The sequence below is a fragment of the Grammomys surdaster genome, unplaced genomic scaffold (assembly GCF_004785775.1).
Source record: "Grammomys surdaster isolate TR1022 unplaced genomic scaffold, NIH_TR_1.0 211, whole genome shotgun sequence".
Lineage (NCBI taxonomy): Eukaryota > Metazoa > Chordata > Mammalia > Rodentia > Muridae > Grammomys > Grammomys surdaster.
Window position 1 is genome coordinate 5,513,861 of NW_021604656.1, and position 22,860 is coordinate 5,536,720.

Consider the following 22,860-nt stretch of genomic DNA (forward strand, 5'->3'; position numbering starts at 1 on the left):
CCTCAGAGTGCTGAGCCTGTTTCTAAAACACTTCAAAGCATTTTCTTCCTCCAGCTGGTAAATCCGACAAGTTAGTGTGTATTTGTGTATTTGTTACCCAAAGTTAAGATAAGCCCACTCACAGATCGTGAATTAACATGGGCAACCTTGGCATTAGCCTTGAAAGAATGTGTAAGAAAGTATCTCCATGTTAAATTTTTCTTTTTGTTAATGAAAAAAAAATCTGAGAAAATGTCACTGTTGCTAATGATGGCTCTTGGAAATGACTGTCACCAAGGCAACCATAAAGCATGATCTGTTACCTAGCTTCCTTTTACTAAGGAGCTTTGGAGTGAATGTCCCCCTTTCTCTCAATGGTTCCAGGTTTGTGCCAACAAAGTAATGAAACAGGGATTGTCTTTCACAAATAAAGTACTCCGGAAGTTATCTCTAGACTAACAAAGTATTCCTGTGGTGTTTTTAGTTAAACATAGCGATAGAATCATTTGAATCTTTCTAAACGGGTAGTATTACAGAGCTCTTTGCCAGGACTCCAGCTTTTCAAACCCCATGATCTACAAAGACAGAAATCACGACCCAGGGATACATTGTATTTGTAAAGACTGCTGTGCCCCAGAGCTTGACTAGAAAAGTGCCAGGCAGCAGGTTAAAAGTCTTTTCTCTTCCTTGCTTTTAAAAATGCGTGCCAGGCAGCAGGTTAAAACTCATTTCTCTTCCTTGTTTTTAAAAACGTGTGGTTCAGATCCACAAAGCAGAGTAAGACAAGGCTACCATGCGCCAGAAGCAGGTGTTAATGGAATCGTGAGCTCCGTGCAATGCCCTGGTGTTATTTATTCTCCGAAGCAGAGTGGTGGCTTTGAGTTGTTGTTGTCAGTGGTGACTAAGCTTGACCCATTTAGAAATGCTTCCTCCCTAATTCCCCATTCATGGGGGCTGCGCACTGTGAGAACAGTCAAGTGCTGGCTAGTTGAGTTCTGCATTTAGAGACAAATTGTTAGAAACATGATTTTTAAATGACTAGTCTTAATTTTGGAGTAAAAATTAAATGTTCCCTTTAGTGATTTCCCTCAGGGAAAAATCAAATCTAAGAGATTATGAAATAAAAGTTGTATGGTTTTATTACATGGACAAGATTACTTAGAAAATATTTATGTTGTAAGCTACTACTATAGAAATTTATTTAGAAAATAGAGCATACATCCTTTTAAGTGAAAAAATCATTTAATGACAAATAGAGAGTCAAAGAATAATTAATTTAAATAAAGGTTCAAATGGGATAATAACAAAGGTAAATTTTTATATTTTTTTTTTAGCGTGCAAACAATGTGCTTAATTATTGACAGTGTCGTGTGTATGTATCATTGTACTTTGTTCGTGTTTGCCCACTGGGAACCTTGTCTTACGGAACCTTCTTCTTAATAATTGTATTAATTCTTTGAGAACTTCACATATTATATTTTGATCATATTCACCTTTCGCTCCTCCCACCATGCCCTGTCAGATCTACCCTCCCCTCCCGATCTCCAGTAGTGAGTCTGACAGTACACAAGAGGCAAAGGGTAGACGGCTCCTCTGAGACACTTGATATAGTAAGCGCTGTATTACACCGCCCCAAATAACAACCTCTTCATCAGAAAATGTTGCAGGCATATTTCAAATGCATTTTTCTTTACAAAAAGACATATGAACTCTCTCGCTGTAGAGTTCGAAGTGGTTGTCGAAACGAGTACTATTTAATCCAGGTGCGGAAGACAAATTACCTCCACTCAGAGAAGGGATCCAGGTTCAGCCTGGGTGTGTGACCTTTCAGACCTTGGCATGTCGTGCTTGCTAAAGGTTTTTGTCAGAAGTTATGCTTTAGTAGTGAGGAAGGAAGGAAACAGCAGGAAGCTAGATAGGATCCAATGTTTTGAGGATGCGTAGCATGTTCATAGAGATGACCCAGCTGTGAGATGCAGCTTAGAGCATGGGAGTGCGATGTCTGACTTCATCTGTGTAGTAAACTCGCGGCACTGGGCTAGAAGCACCAGAAAGAATGTGACTACCTGCCTGCATGTATTGAATGACTTGCTGTCCCTGTCTATTTAGCCTACTGTAACAAAGTACTATAAACTGGGTAGCCTAGAAACAATGGGAAGCTCTCACAATTTGGGAGCAGCAGGGATTCAATATTAAATGCTTGTAGATTTATTGTGGACCTGTTTCCTGTTATCATTTCTACCGTCTACATCTTCACTGGGTAGGAGAGAGCTAGCATTTTACAACCTTTTTTTTCTTTTTAAATAGAGACACTAATGTCAAGCAAGAGAGCCCCACCCTCAATATCTAATTGGCTCCTCAGAGCACCACATCCGGTAGCACCAGCTTCCAGTTTTCGAATTCAGCGAATGAACTGGAGAAAGACACACGATGTTCTTAGTATAGCACTCACTGTGTGCCCCCTGATATCTAAGCCCTTGCTGTGAACAAATGTCTTAGCCAGTTCAGTAGCTCTATGAAAACAACGAATACCCTGACCTAGCTTGTCCTTAGTACGACAGGAAGTAGTACAACAGAGTCAGGATGTGAGTCTCAATCGCCTTGCGCTGCCTTGAAAACCCAGAAAGCAGATGAACCGAGGCTCTTTCTACACATCTGTTCCATAAAGGTAGATTTGTCATTCAGAAAAGTCCTTACTACGGGTTAATACATTAGAAGACAGGTTCAGGCTTCCACGACCAGGTTGGCCCTGCTTTGTTCTTGTCCTATGTTATGATTCCTGCCCCTTTCTCATGATTCTTTTTTTCTTGCCTAAAGACCATGATTGGCCTGGTTTTCAGGGTCCCTGTGCCTCAGCCTCCTAAAAATGAGGGTGTTCCAGGTTATCTGCATCTTTGCGCTCTTCAGTCTACGTCTCTCCTCATCTCTCTCCTCATCTGCAGTTGTTACCCCTGCAGCCCACCCCATGAGGATTCCTTTCTTCTGTTTGTTCTCTGTCATCCACTAACCACTAATCTTACTGTGTTCCCCCTCCTCCTTCTCCCTCACCATTTATACCATTTATTTGGCTGGAGCTTGCCCCTGCACAAGCAGGGAAACCCCATCTGCCCTCCTTCCCCTAACCCTGCCCACACTGAGAAAACTCCGAACAAAGGAATGGCACCAAAAGCCCTGTTCCTCATTTCTGAATGCAGAAGACAACCCTACTTTCTGACATGGCTTGTTCATCCCAATGTCCGCCCAGGGGCTTAGCTTTAGACCATACTTGGGCACAGTCCCAACTCCTGGGGGACACATTATCACCCCCTCACCTAAGGTCTATAAAACCTCCCCATCTTAACTCAGGCACCTGTGTGACTTCTCTGGCCCAGGTGAACGCGCCCGGGAGTAATGCCAAATAAACTTGCATTTATATGCTTTTAATCTGGTCTGATCTGGCCTTTGCATCACCAACAATAGCTAATATGCAAGTACTCATCGTATTATCAATGTCTCTTTACTCCCTAAAACGATTACAGCTTAAGGATGTGTCAAGTCCTGACTGGAACAATAAGGGAATGAAGGAAGAACAGACTCGTGTGCAGAAAAGCTGGAGTCAGGTGGGCTACGGGCACTCTGATGGAGTCGCACTGTAGAGTGAAAAATTATAGATATTGGGTATATAGAATCCTTTTTAGACATATAAAATATTCTTTAGGCTTTCTTTATAAGGACATGGAAAATTTTCTGAGAAACAGAGCCATGAAACAAGTTAAGAATATAGACAGGCTAGTTACGGGAACTGGCTAGAATGCAAGTTAGCCAGGTAAAACCAAGCTGAGAACCAAGCTGAGAACCAAGCTGAGAACCAAGCTGAGAACTGCAGTGACAGGGTAAGGCCAAAGTAACAGGGCAGGACCACATTCTTGAGAAAGATAACCGTACAGAGAGTTTTCACCTGATCCTGACTCACGTAGGTTGGGTTCCTTTGGAATGTTCCACTATTTTTATGTTATACCACCCTAACAACCCCTCATCCCCCTCCCCATTCCTTGGTTTGTGGTTTTTTCCCCTTAAAAACCCCTCTCAAACTGGCTGTTGGGGTCAATTCAGCTCCTGCGTGGGCATACGAATTGACCGGCAGCTAGCTGTTACATGCCCTAATAAACCTCGCTATTGCTCCGGTTCATGGTGTCTCGAGCAGATTACCGGGTGGTCTCGACTTTCTGAGACTTGAGTGAGGGTCTCCCCTCTGTGGAGGTCTTCAGCACCAACAGTCTGGAAAGGCAGCACAGTGGAGAAGCCCCTGGGGACAAACAATCTTAGGCTGAAACAGCTGGGCCAGGAAGTTGCAGGTACTAGTTTTGAAAATACTACATAATTGTACACCAGTGCCCATACTCGTCAAAGTTTGCACTGGAACCAAAAGAAGATGTTACCATCCCACTGAACCTTACCCTAGGGGAAACCAAAAGAAGTTGCACCCCTCTGAACTTTACTCTAGGGGGAAAGGCTTTGTCACTTCCCATGCCAGCATCAGGTCCTTGACATGGCTGCACTCACAATACACATTCACTCTGGGCTCTAATGTAATCTTTGAGTTCACTCAGGCTATGCATAGGGGTGAGTTGTATGGCTGACTATGACTCTGTGTCCTTCATATTGAGTCTAATCCTGGATAGTGACTTGCTGTCTTGGCCCATTTGCTATGCTACAACAAAGTACCATAAAGTAGGTAGGCTATTGTTTTCATCAGGGTTTCTATTGCTGCAATGAAACACCATGATCACAAAGCAAGTTGGGGGAGAGGGGAGTATTTTGACTTACACTTCCACATTGCTGTTCATCATTAACAGAAGTCAGGACAGGAACTCAAGCAGGCCTGGAGCCTGGAGGCAGGAGCTGATGCAGAGGCCATGGAGAGATGCTGCTTACTGACTTACTCTTCAAGGCTTGCTCAGCCTGCTTTCTTATAGAACCCAGGACCATCAGCCAGCGATGACACCACCCACAATAGAGTGGGCCCTACCCCACCAATCACTAATTAAGAAAATGTCTTACAGCTGGTGTCTACTCCATTTTCTCAACTTAGCTTCTCCCTCCCTTCAAATAACTCCAATTTGTGTGTCAAGTGACCTAAGACAAGCCAGCACAGCATTAAACAATGGGAATATATTTTTCAACAGCGAGGGAGGGCTAGGAATAGAGCCTGATTGCCTAACCCTGCTACAACCTAGTCCCTCCTGAACATTGCAAATGCTTCCAACTAAAATAACAAACTTTATTTAAATAATAACAAAAGCAAACCAACTACCTAGCTCCTGGTACACAAGTTCCATTGTAAAAACACAAATAACAGCAGCAACAACAAACCAAGACATATCTCCTCCAAATTCTACCCATCCAGAGTAATGTGCCTCAACAAGAGTGACCTAGATGAAATTCCAGACAAAGATTCCAAACAGCATGACGATAAATTCATTCACAGAGATGAAAGAAGGCATAAACAAACAAAGCTGAATGAAGTCCCAGAGAACACAAACGGCTGAATGAAATACGGAAGTCAATGTAGTATGTGAATGGAATTCAGTAAAGACAGAGATGCCCAGGGAACAACCTGAAAGGATGCTGGAAAGGAAATGATGCAGTACGTCAAGTAAAGCCCCACGGAGAGCTCCCAGAGGACCGTCACAAGGAGGACAAAGGATCACAGCGTGAGGACAGGGAGAGAAACAACAATCAAAATTGTTCTAAAATGTAAATGTAAGATGCATGATCTTTGGGACACCATTAGAAGATGAAATCTAAAACTATGGGCACAGAATAATGGATGTTTCCTTGAGACTGAAACAGCCCCTCCAGAAAGGACTAAGGAGGGAAAGAGAAGATCACCTACCTGGGTGATCTTGTTAGGTGGGATCCTAACCCAGATCACCCAGAGGCTCCTCCCCAGCTGTATAGAAGCAGTTCACAGCTGCCTGGAGCCACACTCCGACCGGCTGGGCTGCAGACAAGCCTTCCTGATTGCTGAACTACCTGGGAGCCAAGCAGAGGACTCAGTGCAACTTTCCAGTGAGTTGTCAACCAAGCTGGGGTGGGTTTTTCGGTGCTGCTTTCTGGGGTTGGGGCAGGAGTTCCAATTTTCTTGTTACCGGTAGTGAGATGTGTAATTAGGACTGAGCCGTAGTGGGTCAGAGTGGGAATCCGAAGTCTATGCTGGTTCAAGGTAGATCTAAGCTAAAAAACATTCCCTGAGGAACAAGAGCATGAAGGTAGCTTGTTGAGTTCATGGATGGAAGTGGATTTTACAAAGCGGAGGCTTTGGCAAACCTGAATGACCTAGACTGGGATATGCATCTAAGTCCCTAAGGTGACAAAACAATCTCAAAGAGATCAAATTAGGACCAAACAGGGAGAAAAAAAAAGTCTGTCCAAGTCACTTGGAGGGAAATGTGACAAGATCTGTGTCAATTGAACTCTTGAGGGAAAAGAGCTGACAGCTAGACACCACAGAAATCAATTTATAATACAATCTGCAAATTAATCTAAAATGTCAGGTGGGGGAGGACCATGATGGGGGAATTACAGAGGGACCTAGGGGAGTCTGGGGATGACAAACATCTATTGTATGTTCATTATCTTGTCTGCTATGATGGTTTCAAAGGCAACGAGACCTAGGGTATGTCCAGGTTTTGTTTGTCAGTTATACTGCGATAAAGCTGGTCATTACAAAAAGAATGAGAGACGCTATATGTTAACGTAGAATTGTGTTCCAGAATGCTGTGTGCGGCTTGATCTCATACTTTGAAACATTTTTAAAACAAGCTTTAAATAAATCCATAGCCCATTGTGCATTCTTTTCGCGCTGGCAGGCTGGCAGCTCACCGGTAACCTTCTGCAGTCCTGGCCTGCAGCTCAGAATCTGAGAGGCTAGCATTGCTGCTTCCCATCAAGGTCCATCAAGCATCTGCTTGGTGGTAGTGGGGTGTCCTTCTCAAGTTAAAACCTGGAAACTGGTACTGTTAGTTTGGGTCAATTATTTAACTGAATACTCGCTAAGCATACCGCTTGTCACTTAAGGAGCACTCTCATAGTGGCCCTGGGACCACCAAAGGACTTCTAGAGGCCTGGGAACCTGCACAAGGTGAGACCTTGGGCTCCAACAGATAGGCTGGGGGCGGGGCGAGGCCACCTGAGTCAGAGCCTCTAGGGGTGGAGCTTCTACCAATGGGCGGGGCTCGGGGGGTGGGCATCAGGGTCTACCTTTCGATGAACCCTGAACTGAAACATAGCGGCTGGGGGCGGGGTGAGATTGATGCGGGGGGGCAATAGCTGAGAGGCAGCCACTTCCGGGGGGCGGGGTGTAGGCGGGGACAAGGTATAAAACAGCTGCTGGGGGCGGGGCGAGGCTGCCCGGGGGCGGGGATTCGAGGGGCGGAACCGTAGCACACTGGGGCAAGTTTTCCTGGAGGGGCGTGGCGTGGGCGGGGCTTGGCCTGTGATGCCCATTCAGTCAGTGTCCGCGGCTTTAGGCGGTCCTGGAGCCCGCCCACCTGAGAAGGTGGCTGCTGGCGTTCGTCACGCAGAGTCCTGCGCTTGACCCGAGGGCCTGCCTGGGGCTGGCTGCCCTCGGAGCGCCTACTCAGGTAACGTTTGTGGCGCAGCACTAGGGAGCCGGCGGGGCGGGCCGGGCCGAACCGCAGGAGCCCCCCGGAGCTGCCTGGCGGTGGAGGCGGGGGCGACTCCGAGCCCGCTCGAAAGCGAGCGTGCCGAGCCGAGCCGCCCCCCACTCCCAGCCCCCGGGGGCTCTTCAGCTCTCCCGCCGCTGGCTCTGTGGAGCGTCTTTCCGCTACGCTAGGTTCTGGCTGTCCCCAAGCCCTGTTTCTCAGGACAGTTAGAATGTAAGATAAGTTGCGCGGAGCAGTTTTAGAGCAGTGCATGTGCACCGCCATCTGTATTCAGTTTTTACACTTTCAACTCTGCCCCGGGTTGGCTTTCTCCCTAGTCCAGTCTGGTTGCAGGGATATGGGGCAGGCTCCTCGGTGCCCATCTACCTTAGGGATTCCTAAGGGATGGTCCGGGTCAAGTTCTGTACCACCTCTCTGGCATCCTCGCCTCTCTGAAGGTGTTTTCAATCCAAGTACATTTTGCAAACTTGAGTCTTCAGATGATGTACTTTAAAATGAGTTTATCTATTCAAAAAAAAATTGAAGTTAACTTTGTAAGTAAATATATCTTAATACCACGTAGAAATCTGAACTATACCGATTTATACAGCTAATAAACCAGTACATGTAATTATGAACTACTTAAAGTTTCATGCTATCTCTCCGTAGATATCAAGTAAAATGTGAATTTTCAGAGTCCTTTTCTGTCTGATGTGTATCCTTAGTACAGCTTCCGGTGTAACTTCTAGCAAGTGCTGCGATATTAACACAAACTAGTTTTCATGTGGGCAAAAATAATTGTTTTATTATTAATAACTTACTAATAAAATCACTTAATGTATATAATGACTTATAGATAACCTAAGTATAAAATTACTATATGCCCTAATGATGGTTTTGTGGGGTTTTTTTTCCCCCAAGACTGAAAGTGAAGTCAAATGGATGTTGGTGAGTATCCCATGGCAGCAGCATTTCATTGGCTCAGCAGGAACTGTAACTCGGAAGCCATCTTCAGGTAAGAAAGTCTTGAAAAAGAAGTGACCCATTTCTTTAACATGAAAAGAAATGGTCAGGACTTTTAGATAGATGGCCCCATATATTTAAGACAGAATTTTTATATAAACATTTCCAAGACAAAAATTTAAATGGGAATGCAATATGACCAAGTAATGGTCTGTATTCGTAAATCATTTAATGTGATCCATATTATCTAATTAAATAATGAACAAATGACCAAAAAGTATTTCTAAGTAATAAAAATCATTTATCTTACATTCTAAAATATACTGACATGTAGCTACAATGTGCTATATGAAGTTTGTAATTGAGAGGGTAGTTTAATGCTCTATTAATTTATGTGAGGAGAAAATTAACATGCATTTTTACTAAATTGTTGGTATCAATATATTATCTTTAAGAGGTTTATTTGCTTGTATTGGTATTTTGCCTGCATTTGTGTCAGTGTACCTGGTGTGTGCCTGGTGCACGTGTGGGTGCTGGGAATGAAACTAGGTCCTCTGTAAGAGCAGCAAGTGCTCTTAACCACTGAGCCATCATTCCAGCTCCTAATAACACTGATGGTTAAGTAAACTGGCAATGTAATGAGTTGAGTAATTGAACAATTCTTGCTATAAACAACCAAACTACATTACACAATCCCTCTGTGTAGAGAACTATAAGGCAGTTATATAAAACCTGGCATTTGGATAAAGTCTTTATTTGTCTTCACTGCTTTTCTAGTAAAGTTTTATACAAGGGATAGCTTCTCTAAATTTAGTAAAATTTTAACTATTTTGTAGGCTACTAAGTGAAACAGTTTATAGATATATTATATGAATGTCTTCTGTCTCTGAGTTTAGAATCCAGCCTCTGCTCCTTTACTACACACACACTCACACACACATACATATACATATATACACATAGATATGTACACATACGAACATACATGTACACACATACATATATACATACATATACACATACATACACATATATACACACATATACACACATATACACACATACATATACACACATACATACGTATATATACACATACATATAAACACATATACATAGATATTCACAATCATACATATACACACATATACATACACATATACACATAGATATTCACAATCATACAAATACACACATACATACACATATACACACATGTACACACATACATATGCACACATTTACACATATACACATATATACATATACACATACACACATACATATTATATACATACACATATATACAGATACATACACATATATACACACATATACACAGATATATACACACATACACACATAGATATCTGCACACATACACACAGATATACACACATATACACATATACACATGAACACATACACACATGAGCACACACAGTTTTTAAGAGAAGGAACTGTAAAGAGTACATCTGTAGGCTGTGCTCTGAATCGTTGCTTTGCGTTGCATGACAGGTTTTAAGTTACCTGTATAACTGTTCAGTCAGATGGAGATGCTTACAGTAACTCTTTCTTTGATGTTTGAGATACAGGTTGGCAGGGTTTTGTTTCCCATTGCAGTTCCCAAGCCCTAAAAATGACCTTTCCTATTTTTCAGTGATTTTATAGGTCAGTCTTGCTTCTGGGATCCAACTTTATGTTGTGGTTAAGAAATGTTTCACATCACTCGGACTGAACCACAAGACAGATGCACTTACGTTGTAAATAACTATTTCAGTAGATTTGAAGGTATGTTCAGTTCTGACACTGCATTTGTACATATGTTCCTTGATCGATGGGTGAAGTGAGGGTTAAGTTGTTAATCAGAGTTAAGTTCTGGACCATTTTCACCTGTGTTAAGTCCCTCAGGTAATTGCATATTTAATAGTTTGTATTCTTACATAAATCAGTGAGAAGATCAAAGATTAATTGTTATATATATTTGCATGTGTGGTCTTCAGAGTGTTAGGTACTTTGTAGTATACCCATTAGTTAACACCTGGAGAGTCTTTCTGGGGGAGAATAATATCCATTCATACATTCTTTACTAGTGAGCACAGAGGCTCAGATATGTACACATAACAACTCTGCTATGTCCACATTTCCCAGAATTCTCATCTCCAAGCTGTCACCTGAAAGTCATCATACACCATGTGGTTTTCTGTCAGAGTTGTGACCCGGCTTATTGTTAACTCAGCAGCATTTCTTGAGCGTGCACTGATCACACAAAGTGCTGTAATCCTCGTGGGAGCTTTATGAGTGCTCCGATCCCTGCTTTACAGATGAGGAACCAGGGTTAGAGTCACAAAGGGTTAGTCCGTGCCATGGCTGAGACTTTTCCCAACTTTTAGTGCTTTTAGTTTGGTTGTACTGTCTCCCAGATTTCCCAGTAGTGTAACAGAATTTCAGTGTGGTGTTTCCTTTGGAGGATACAGTAAGGATCAGCATTGGACCACGGGGAAAACACAAAGTGGGGTATTTGCTACTTTGGATGCTTCCTCTAACAGGTCACCCCAGCCACATCTCCCTCACACAAATGCAACCACGTGCAATTCTCCTTTGTTCTTTCATGCAGTTTGCTCAACTTCAGTCCTATGGTTTACCGTTTTCCAGCCATTGATCCTGGTTTTGAGCACAGGTTTGGTCTTCCCTCTGTCCTTAGTAGCACAAAGTAGCACCAATCACTGCATGAAATGGAAGATTATTGTTAGAATTATGTCTGTTGGATTATTTTCTTCTTCTAATATTATTTTATACAATTAGAGTCCAAATGCTCTGTGGGGAAGTAAAAAAGAAACAAACAAACATTTTCTGGTACTTACAGAATGAAGAGGAGTAATTTCTCTGCTGCGAATAAAGTTGTCCAGTCATCACCAGTAGTGAAACAACCCAAACGTGGGCTCTGCAGTTCCCTCCGCCAGACTCATATGCTCTCTGTCCTTCTGGACTGGGGGACCTTACCTCACCATGTCATATTACAGATTTTTCAGTATCTCCCGTTGATAGACCGAGCCCGAGCATCTTCCGTGTGTAGGAGGTGGAACGAAGTGTTTCACAATCCTGACCTTTGGAGGAAGTTTGAGTTTGAGCTGAACCAGTCAGCAACTTCTTATTTTAAGTCCACGCATCCTGATCTCATTCAACAGATCATCAAAAAGCACGCCGCACACCTTCAGTATGTCAGCTTTAAGGTACAGCGCGGCTTCCTGAAGTGTTTATGTTGCCGTGTTCAGTATGTCAGCTTTAAGGTACAGCGCGGCTTCCTGAAGTGTTTATGTTGCCGTGTTCAGTATGTCAGCTTTAAGGTCCCTCATGGCTTCCTGAAGTGTTTATGTTGCCGTGTTCTCTCAACTTGGGTGCTTGCTGTCAAGCACTAGGTAAATCCCCAGGGTTTTTAGCCTACCTCGATTTCTTATTTTTCTCTCGTTATTGCACAGACTGAAATAGAGAATTTAAGCTGTAACTGAATGACACAAAATTCAGTTTTCTGATCTGGCTATTTTTAATTCCCAGATAATTAGAAAGGGCTGAAAGCATGAAGTGCTGCCGAGTTACCTTGTCATCTGTTTCTCCCTTCGTGAGCTCAGACATTTTCTATCAAGATTATCCTTCATACTGATAGAAGGGATTAGCAGAACTTGGTTACTGAATTCCATTAAATAATTGCATTTCCAGTAGTTCTGATAAAGTGCCTTCAGGAAATTTCGATTTAAAATTGTCTTTATAGGTTGATAGCAGTACTGAGTCAGCAGAAGCCGCCTGTGATATTCTTTCTCAGCTGGTAAATTGTTCTATCCAGACCTTGGGACTGATTTCAACAGCCAAACCAAGTTTCATGAATGTGGCAAAAGTAAGAATACTGTACTTCTTGTGGGATATGCTAAACTTCTTTTTAAATGATGTTTGGGTCCATGTATTTTCAGGTGAACACATGTGTACGTGTGTGTGACTGTCAGAGACAACCTTATATGTCAGCCCCAGAAACACTCTGTCACCCTCCTCAAAGACTGAGCTTCTCATTGGCTTGGAATTTACTGATTAGGCTACACTGTCTGACCAGCTAGCCCCAGGCTCTGCCTGTCAGTTAACATTTGACACTGGATAAGCAAAGAGGAGAGACGGAGTTGCTGAGGAGTGACCAGCATTGCCCATCATGGTCGGGAAGTCAGGGCAGCAGGAGCTTGAAGCGTCTGGTCATGAAGCATCCATTTGTAGGCATCAGAGGCTGCTCCATGGGGCTGTTCAGTTCCCATCCCCCTCACAGTCAGGAGTCCAGCCAGGGAACAGTGTTACCCATAGTTAGTGAGTCTCCCGTCTCAGTTAACACAGTCAGGTAATCCTGGGACAGGGAGATGGCTCAGTGGGAAAGGGTGCTTCCCACCAAGTCTAAGAACCTGAGTTTGATCCCCAGAGCCCATACGATGGCAGGAGAGAACCAGCTCCTACAGTTGTGTCCTTTGACCTCTATGAGTGGGCAAAAACATCCGAACATGTGTAAACATACACAAATAAATAAATGAATAAGTACATACATACATACATACATACATACATACATACGTACATACGATGATCCCCAAAGGCTCCGTGGTGAGTTTAGGTTCTGCCGGGTTGATAGCACACACCAAACACCGCATGGAGGACATTTTATCATCTTTACATCATTCATTAGTGCTCAGTGCCATCTTAATGATTAATTTAGCTGTCTTCTCACACTCTAACTTTGAAGCATGAGGCCTTTTTTTTTTTAATCAGCTAATCACCATAAACTCAGGTTAAAATAGTATTTATTTGTTTTTTTTTAAAGTACTTCATTAGAGATGTAGGTAAAACCTGACCCATGGAAACCTCCCACAGTAGATGGATAACTCCTCCTTCTCTCCTGTAAACTGGGTCATGGCTCTCATGGCTAGGCTTTCTGCTAGCTTGTTATCTTTTAAAGAGATAGGCTGAAAAAAAAAATTGGGTCATCTGGGGATTTAGAATACTATAAGTAATCAGATGAAAACTTACTAGGGCTAACTAGATACTTCCTTGTTTACAAATCACAGCATCAGGTTGGCCTCATGCTTCTCGGGTTTTAAAAGATAAGGCTAGCATTTCCCAGAAGCCTCCTGGGCCAGCATCTGGGTTCACTGGTGCAGTTCCCCCAGCAGATGGCAGGCAGTGGGTAGTCTGATCCATCTCAGTGAACTCCTTGGCTTCTGGACACCTTGAGAGGCTCTCCGAGATCCAGTCTTGGTTTTTCTACTTATAAGTTAGTGGGGAAAAGAGATAAAATTGCAGTATTTGGCTAAACATAAAGAGCATAGCAAATTGATTCTAACGAAACATGTGCTCTGCTGTCTCAGTGTCCCTCAAAACAAAACAGCTAATTCAGAGTTGATTAAAGAGGGGAAAAGACCAACTTTATAGTTCTTGAAAAGGAGCTACAGTTCTATAATAATTTAGGAGGTCTTTAGACTCTACTACGTGGAAAACCATTTTTAATTAGTGTGAGTCAACATATTTACATGTTTATAAACCAGCGTGTTCATCCTAACAGGGCCGGTAGAACCTTTAATACAGCTAAAATTGATTTTGTGGAAGGAAAAAGGACGTTGCCTTGGATTTGGTTTCCACACTTTCTGACTTTGCCAGAAATAGTAAATCCAAAAATGGAATTCTGCCTATCTTGAGGGCAAATTATTAATAAGCTTTATTTTGTGATCCTTCAAAACACATAACTAGTTTTATTTACATCATTTAAATCTGCTAGAAAAAAAACCCGTAAGATTATAAGCCTTCATTTATTCTTTGGACAAATATTTATTGACTACTATGTGCCCGACACAGTCTTAGGTCTGAAAACATGGAAGTGAATGAAAGAGGGGAAATGTATATCTCCTAGCAAGTAAGTAGTCAGAAAAGCCCAGAGAACACGTAGTCTAGGGTTTGAGCAGTGCCTCAGCCCCTCAGCCCCTCAGCCCCTCAGCTCTTCAGCTCCAATGCTCCTCAGTGCCTCAGTTCCTTCCTCAGTGCCTTAGCTCCCTTGGTTCCACGGGAAGGCCAGACCAGACAGCGCAGAAAGGGAAGCACGTGGCTGCGCACGCGCTGTGCAGCTTTGGTCTGCGAGCATTAACGTCTGTGCCATGCAGTTGTTGTGGCATGCAGTATTATGCTTCAGATTATTTTCAACCTTTTCAAAATGTTTAAAAAAAACCAAACTTATCCTTCACTCATGAAACACAGAGAAGCAGACTCCATTTGGTTTGTCTGGTGGTCGGTAATTAGCTGAACCCCATTCTAGAAAATAAGTAAAGCTTCTCCTCCTAACATTGGACATCACACTTGTACAGTTGAAATAGCTAAGCATCCTTTACAGGATATTTGGTACTCTTCCTCCCTCATCATTCCATTTCCTGTTTTTCTATGGAACTTTTTGATATAGGAATGTGATACGCCCATTAAGATATCCACACCACAAACAAATTAGTTTCCCCCCAGGGATTCAAAGTTGATTTTGGGTATGTAATACACAAATAGGTTTTAAAATTGAAATCGCATGATCATCTCCCTAGGCACATGAGAGGCCTTTGACAGAGTTCCACACGCTAACATTCCTCTAACACTAGATAAATAACGTTCACTTGAACCACTCTCACTCAGTATATTCATGAAGCCTTAGCTACAGCAATAAAATAAGAGAATAAATAAATAAAAGATAGGAAAGGATAAAGATCAATTATTCCTACTTGCAGACATAATTCTATACTTACAAGATCCCAAAGAGTCCAGAGAAGTCACAAACTTCAGCAAACAAGATACAAGATCACCACATAAAAGCTGTAGCCTTTCTGTTTATTAATAATTAAACTGTTAAGAAAGAAGAAATCAAGAAAAAATAATGCCACCTATAATACCCCCCAAAGGCCCTGAAAGCTCAAGAGTTAAAGTTAACCAGGGAGCATGGCAGTGAAAGACCTCTGCAACAAAAACCTTAAGACAGTGAAGAAAGAAATTTAAAAAGATACTAGAAAATGGGAAACCTCGTGACATAGTGTAAGAAGTAGCTACTGTAGCCGGAGTGATTTATAGATTTAACATGGTCTCCATCAAAACTGCATTGACATTCTTCACAGAGAGAGAAAAACAATTCTGTGACTCATAGGGCAGCTCAAAGAAACCATTACCAAAGCAATGATAGTCAGAAAGAGTGATGTGCTGAACAAACACCGGCCTCGAGTGATAGTGTAGAAACTGCTTGGAACTATCATGAAGCAGACATATAAGCCAGCGTTATAAGACCTAAAACTGAGCTCAGACAGGTACAGACACCTGGGTTTCTACAAAAGTCAAAAACACACATTGGGGGAAAATACAGCAGGGCATCTTCAGCAAATGTTGGTTGGGAAAACCGGATATCCACATGCAGAAGAATTAAACTAGGTTCCTGTCTCTTACCCTGTACAGAAATCATTAGAATAGACTGAAAGATCTAAAGCCAAGCTCAAATATCTACATCCACCTAATCCCCTACAAAAGACAAGAACAACTATAGGATCCAGTTATGCTATGCGGTAAAGTACCTTAGGTCTAACTCACCTACACCAGATGCATGCGTAGCCATGTTTACTGATTTACTACTGTTCATGAGAGCTAAGAAGTAGCACCAGGCTAGTGGTCCATCAATGGACAGTTGAATGAAGCACATCCGTGAAGTAGATACACAGTAGAATTTTTTTCACCCGCAAGACGTGTGAAATAGTGGTATTTGCAGGAAAATATATGGAACTGGAGATCATTATGTTAACTGCAATAGACCAGACAGAAAAACAAATACCGCATGCTCTACCTCATATGCTCTCTGTCTGTCCCTGTCTGTCTGTCTGTCTGTCTGTCCCTGCCTCCCCCCTCTCTCTCTCTCGTGTGTGTGTGTGTGTGTGTGTGTGTGTACACTTGAAATCATGAAAATAGAAGGGATCCATGAAAGAGAGGGAAGGTGAGGCAAACCAGAATACCTATGGCAAGAGCAGGAGTGGTATTTGAAGGGCTCAAGACATCAAAGACAGGTAAATTGGGAGGGTAGGGAAGGGTAGACAGAAGATCGTGACCAACAACAAGGTATAAAGACATATGTGCGTGAAATTGCCAGAACAAAACCCACTCTCCATATACTCGACTTGAAATTTTATTTAAAAAGGAAATAGAAGTGTCTTCTACTGGCTAGGGATACCATGCAAACCTGCTATAGTCATTGTTTTTACCGTGTTTTTTAGCATTTAGCGAATCGTTTTTTAAAGCCACTGGATCGAAACTGTGAGTTTTAAATAACATTTTCGTAACTTTTTTTCCTTATCGTCATGCAAGTCTCACTTTGTGTCGGCGCTGACAGTCGTGTTTGTCAACTCGAAATCTCTCTCATCCATTAAAATTGAGGACACACCAGTGGACGACCCTTCCCTGAAGATTCTCGTGGCTAACAACAGTGACACGCTGCGACTCCTCAAAATGAGCAGCTGTCCTCATGTTTCATCTGATGGTTGGTTGTATTTTTTATATATATATATAAATGGATCGAGAGCTTTTATTATAGTAACAGCAGATTGCTTATTGAAAAGTACATGCCCTTGGAACGTAATTTATTGATTTTATTCAAAGGCAATCTTAATCTTCAAATTAGATGTAAGCTGCATCTTCAGAAAATATTTTTTTAAGAAGTGTGTTATTCTTTTCTAAATTAGTGACCTATATCTTACAATTTCATGCATGCACGTCATATATTATCTTCTTTTGGTCCTCCCCTGCCTGAGTCCCTCTTTCTAGACAGCTCTCCTTCTAATTAATTTCCTTTCCTTTTTTTTTTTTTTTGACCCACTAAGTTTTATGGGATTACTTTCATGAGCGTGGATTGAGTTTATGATTTACCAGTGGCAATACCACTGAAGAAATTCTCTTCTCCTCAGCAACAGTCAATAGAAAAAAATAGCTCATCAGACCCATGATGGTATGCTGGTGACTAACCTTAGCTGCTGTGAGCTCGGGACTGCAAACGAAATGTCATGTCCAGAAGACAGCATTCCGCAGAGTATTTGCCTGTCCCCTGTCTGTTGTGTTCTCTCCACCTGCCTCTTTTGCAGTCGTTCCTGAGTCTTGAGGGAGTTTCATAGATACAGAAGGGTTGAACACCCAGAAGTCACTTATATTCTCAACTCCTGTATCAGCTAAAGTCACTGTTGTAACTGCTATCCACTACAAAATGGGGTTTGTCTGGTCAAGGCTACACAGCACTAACCCATGAGCATAAGATAAATATTCAGATGTCAGTTTGATGGGCACAGCAAGCCTATTCAGCAGAATGACAGTAGACATGTCCATGCCAGATGCCTCCCAACTGTGGGCTTTTAAACAGGGTACAGCACCAAGCATCAATTCTTTTCTGTAGAGTGGGCCTCAGATTTGATTAGAAAGTGGTTGGTTATTCCTATAACAGTCATGCCACTAATGTATCAGCGGGCACCTTTTGCCTAGTAGAGGTTTTGGCACACAGGATTCATAGCCGGGTAAGCTGTTGCTCCCACCCAGCCCCTCAAGCCTTCATAGCATGTTGATGCATTATGAAAGTTAGCCTGCAGGACATTTCAGCTCCATTTTAGCTTGGTTTGTCCATATCCTGCCGCCAGAGCACACGCTCCAGCATCTGCTGTCTCCTTCGCCTTCTCTCTCAGATGTTTTGAAGTTTTCATGGATGACGTTTTCTCTTCCCTGGTTTGGTTCATTCTGAGGTGTGCATGGGGCGGGGCGATTGTGAGCCTGTTGTTCTCCTCATTTCTTCCTCAGCACGTTTGCTACTGGTCCGCAGAAAAGGGGAGTGACTTTTGTGTGTTCATTTTGTGTTCTGCCACTTTTTGTGGGTATTCATCAGCTCTGGAGGTTTCTGGTAGAGTCGTTTGGAGAAGTATGTCATCTTGCAAGGACTTTCCCTCCATCCCTGTTGTCTTCATCTATGGCAGTGAGAAAACACTGTGACCAGAAACTTGGGGAAGAAAGGGTTTAATTTCATCTTACAGCTTACAGTCCATTTCCAGAGACATCAGGGCAGGAACTCAAGACAGGAACCTGGAGACAGGAAGTGATACAGAGGCCATAGAGGAACAAGGAATTCTGGTTACTGGCTGGCTTCCCCATGGCATGCTCAGTCTGCTTTTTTATACATCCCAGGACTACCTACCCAGCACTACCCACAATAGGCTTGGCATTCCAACAGCAATCACTAATGAAGAAAATTCACCTCAGGCATATTCACAGGTCTATGTGGTAGGGGCATTTTCTCAGTTGAGATTGCCTCTTCCCAAGTGACTCTTGTGTCAAATTGACATGAAACCACTGGCATGCTTGTTTACATTCCTTTTATTTGCTTCTCTCACGTCTTCTATGGTTTCTGTTAGGACAGTGTTAGGAGAAAGTGGGCAGCCTCACTCAGTTCCTCAGGTTAGTCAGAGTGACTGAGAGTTTTCCCATTTCTATACCGTCAGCTACAGGCTCATCATATGTAGCCTGCCTTCACTATGTTGAGATACATTCCTCTGGTTCCCAGTTTCTTCAAGGCCTTTATCATGAAGTGTAGCTGCCTTTGCTACTTTGTGGGTTCTTTGTTTTCCCACCCTTTATCCCCCAGTTTTGCCTCCCAATAGTAAATAAACAAAAGAGAGATAGGGGAAAGAGAGGGAGATCCCTGAATCTATTTTTTCTTCTTTTGTTTCTTATTTGAGCACCACTACTGACAAACCACAGTCAGTGCCCCTCCTCCCCCTAAATCCAAGAAACCCCAGGTTCTGCCTCTCAGGGTCTTCACGTTTATACACCCTCTGAAAAGTTCCCAGAATTCCAAACATCATACAATTGCATAAACTATCTGCAAACAGCTATTCGCAACAGCTGGGAAAACCACACTTGTGCTAGAGCACGAAGCAAATCATATTCAGCTGCTGCAGACATCTGAAGCAGCCTGGGATCAAAACGAAAACATGTTCTTGCCACTACGGTGGAGGAATGGGGGCATTTTGTCAAAACCCTTTTCCAATTTGAAATGGGGTGTCTTGTTTGCCACTGTGTACACTGGGTCAGATGGCCCAGGGGCTTCTTGTGGGAGTCCTAGGACTGTAGACATACTGCCACATCCAGCTCACATGGCTCTGGGGTTCCTCATGGCAGCACAGCAAGCTCATTAACTACTGAGGCTGCAAGTACTTGGTTGAGATTTTTGGCATGTATGTTCATCGGGAAGATTGGTTTGTAATTTCTTTTTTCTTTTCTAGCCAATTTAAGTTTACATTTCAAAGGAGTGGGTTTTATCAAGGCATTCTCCTGTACACACATACTTAGCTTTCTTTATGCCTGTTTGCCTCACCTCCTTCTTTGGCCCCTCCCTCCACTTCTGCCCCTCTGCTTTCAGGTCACATGTACCCCACTTCTCTCTCCTGTTTCCCCCCACATCCTCCTTCCCTTTCCTAGCCCCTTCTCATGCTCCATAAGTTTTTTTTTTGTTTTGTTTTGATTTTTGTTTTTGTTTTTTTTTTTTTTTTTTTTGAGCTGACCCAAGCTAAGGTCATTTAGGAAACAGGAACTTCAGTTGAGAAAACACCTCCATCATATTGCCCCAAAGACAAGTCTGTGGGGATTTCTTGGTTAATAATTGATGTGGTCCCACTGCAGGCGGCACCACCTCAGGGCAGGTACCCCTGGGTGGAAAAGCAGACTGAGTGAGTCACGGAAGCAAACCAGTAAGCAGCATCCTCCGTGGTCTCAGCCTCCGGGTTCCTGCTGCATCTTCCCTCAAGATGGACCGTTATCTGGAAGGAAATTGGGACACCTTTAGGATATGCTCTGTGTGTGTGTGTGTGTGTGTGTGTGTGTGTGTACACATGTTTCTTTACCCATTCATCTGTCGACCAATACCTAGACTGTTTCTCTGTCTTGGCTGATATGAAGAGTGTATCAGTCAACATGGATGCCCAAGGCTCCGGTAGGCTGAGTTTGCCTTTTGGGGGGAGTGGGTAGAGGGAGTCTGTGGTAGCCCTGCTTTCAGTTCCTCAGGACTTCCACACTGATTTCCATAGTGGGTACTCCACTTTGTATCTTCCCCTCTCCACCAGTGTGTAAGGGTTTGGGGAAAATTTAATTAACCCGCACACATATAATGATGTATTTTAGCAGCCATTTTCTCAAACATTAGTTATTATTTGTGTAGTAAGATAACCAATAGAAAATTTATATTTACAAAGTTTGTTTTAGAACCAGCGTGATTCTTTGTGCGTAAGGATTTCCCCCGACTTCCCACAGGAATCCTCTGTGTGGCGGACCACTGTCAGGGCCTCCGAGAGCTGGCGCTGAATTACTACATTCTGAGTGACGAACTTCTCCTTGCACTCTCAAGCGAGACTCACGTGAACCTCGAGCATCTCCGAATAGATGTTGTGAGTGAAAACCCCGGACAGATCAAGTTCCACTCTATTAAGAAAGGCAGCTGGGACGCGCTGCTCAGACACTCCCCGGGAGTGAGCGTCGTCATGTACTTCTTTTTGTACGAAGAAGAGTTTGAGACATTCTTCAAAGAGGAAACCCCCGTCACTCACCTCTATTTCGGGCGTGCAGTAAGCAGAACCATCCTGGGCCGGATTGGTCTTAACTGCCCACGGCTGATTGAGTTAGTGGTGTGTGCGAATGGCCTTCAGCCCCTCGACAGCGAACTCATCCGTATCGCTGAGCGCTGTACAAACCTAACCGCCCTGGGCCTGAGCGAGTGTGAAGTCAGCTGCAGTGCGCTCGTTGAGTTTGTAAGACTCTGTGGCAGAAGGCTCACCCAGCTGTCTATCATGGAGGAAGTTCTGGTCCCTGATGACAGATACACCCCAGAGGAAGTCCACACTGAAGTCTCTAAGCACCTGGGAAGAGTGTGGTTTCCGGATGTGATGCCTATCTGGTGACCAGCTACCAAAGATTCCGAATTTTCTGTTAGTAGGGTTAGCTGTTGTCTGTGAACACAAGTGTAAATTTTGAGATGAACTGCTAAAGTAACTTAGGTTAAATCTTTACTCTTTGCAAGTTATCTTAATTGGTTGCTGCAGAATCATTTGAAAACAATGTAACAATTTGAATAGACAGAGATCTTTGTCAGTAAGACACAGACACTGTGTATATTAGACGTTTAATAGGGTAGACTAAAGATACCAAAGATTTACATAGATAGACTTCTTAACCTTTGCCGGCGTATTTTAGCCTCCTAAGTAAATTTATATTAAACCTATAACTAGTATATAATTATAATGTACAGTATTAGATTGGTTTAAATGACATACTTCTATGTTACAACCTTATTTTAATTTCATCTGGTTCATTTTGGTATGGATACATGTTTTACAGAACACATACTGTTGAAAATCAAGGTACCATTATAGAGGTGTACTTCATTGCACTTACAAAATATTTAGCATCTTGTGATTCAGTAAGCAACTTTGAATTCTAGAGTACTTAAATTTCATTTTTAGGTTAACTTGGAGGGCAGTTGACATTATGTTAAAATTCAGTAATATTCATTTCATAAAGATAGAGCAAGACACTAATTATTATTAAAATACACAGTATAGGTAAAGAGGTAAGTTTTGTGGAGTGTGTCTGGGAATCAGTGTTGACTGGCCTGCTGCTGTCAATCTGGGGCTGCACCATGTCCCTTGCACATGTGGCCTGTCTTTTAATTAGGAACACTGGCAATGTCCTTCACCAACCTGTCCTCAGAATGAAGGTTAGTCTTAACATTTGCTGAGTACTTGCCTTCACTGCCATTCACTGTACCTACCCTTTGCCCGCCTCCCACCTTCTCTGTTCCTCAACTGCTCCCCCTCTGAGCTCCCTCAGATCTCTCCCCTGAGGCACATGCTAAGGGAGGCCATCCTTGAGATCCTCCCAGCTCGTGGGTCAGACCCTTCACTCACGCCCCGAGCTTTTGCTCTTCTTTGTAGCACGGACTGCTGTGCTGTGTATGATCTGCTCGTCTCAATATGGCCTGTTTGTCTCACTGTACTGTAAACTCTGCCAGGCCAGTACAAGATTACTGTTATTTTTTTGGTGTGTGTACAGTTACTAGTATTAGAAATCAGCGTTCACCAAAACAAGATGTTTATTGTTTTCCAGCTTTGAATATTTATCATTATCAAAATGTGAGTATCCTCGTTTACTAAGCACTCAGGATGCA

At 42.8% G+C, this 22,860-nt stretch overlaps 1 protein-coding gene across 3 annotated transcripts; it reads left to right on the plus strand.

The window, feature by feature from the left end:
• The first annotated feature begins 7,490 nt into the window (after window positions 1-7,490).
• LOC114624934 (F-box/LRR-repeat protein 21) lies at window positions 7,491-22,798 on the plus strand. 3 transcript variants are annotated; one of them, XM_028772114.1, is made up of 8 exons: window positions 7,550-7,604; window positions 8,547-8,640; window positions 10,249-10,379; window positions 11,206-11,268; window positions 11,455-11,821; window positions 12,358-12,480; window positions 16,980-17,151; window positions 20,952-22,798. In XM_028772114.1, exons 4-8 carry the CDS (start codon window positions 11,225-11,227, stop codon window positions 21,593-21,595), a joined length of 1,350 nt encoding a protein of 449 aa, XP_028627947.1. In that variant the 5' UTR covers window positions 7,550-7,604; window positions 8,547-8,640; window positions 10,249-10,379; window positions 11,206-11,224; the 3' UTR covers window positions 21,596-22,798. The 3 variants fall into 3 exon arrangements, with proteins under 3 accessions (XP_028627948.1, XP_028627949.1, XP_028627947.1); XM_028772115.1 differs by lacking the exon at window positions 11,206-11,268 and having other exon boundaries at window positions 7,491-7,604; XM_028772116.1 differs by lacking the exons at window positions 10,249-10,379; window positions 11,206-11,268 and having other exon boundaries at window positions 7,547-7,604.
• Window positions 22,799-22,860: the final 62 nt, after the last annotated feature.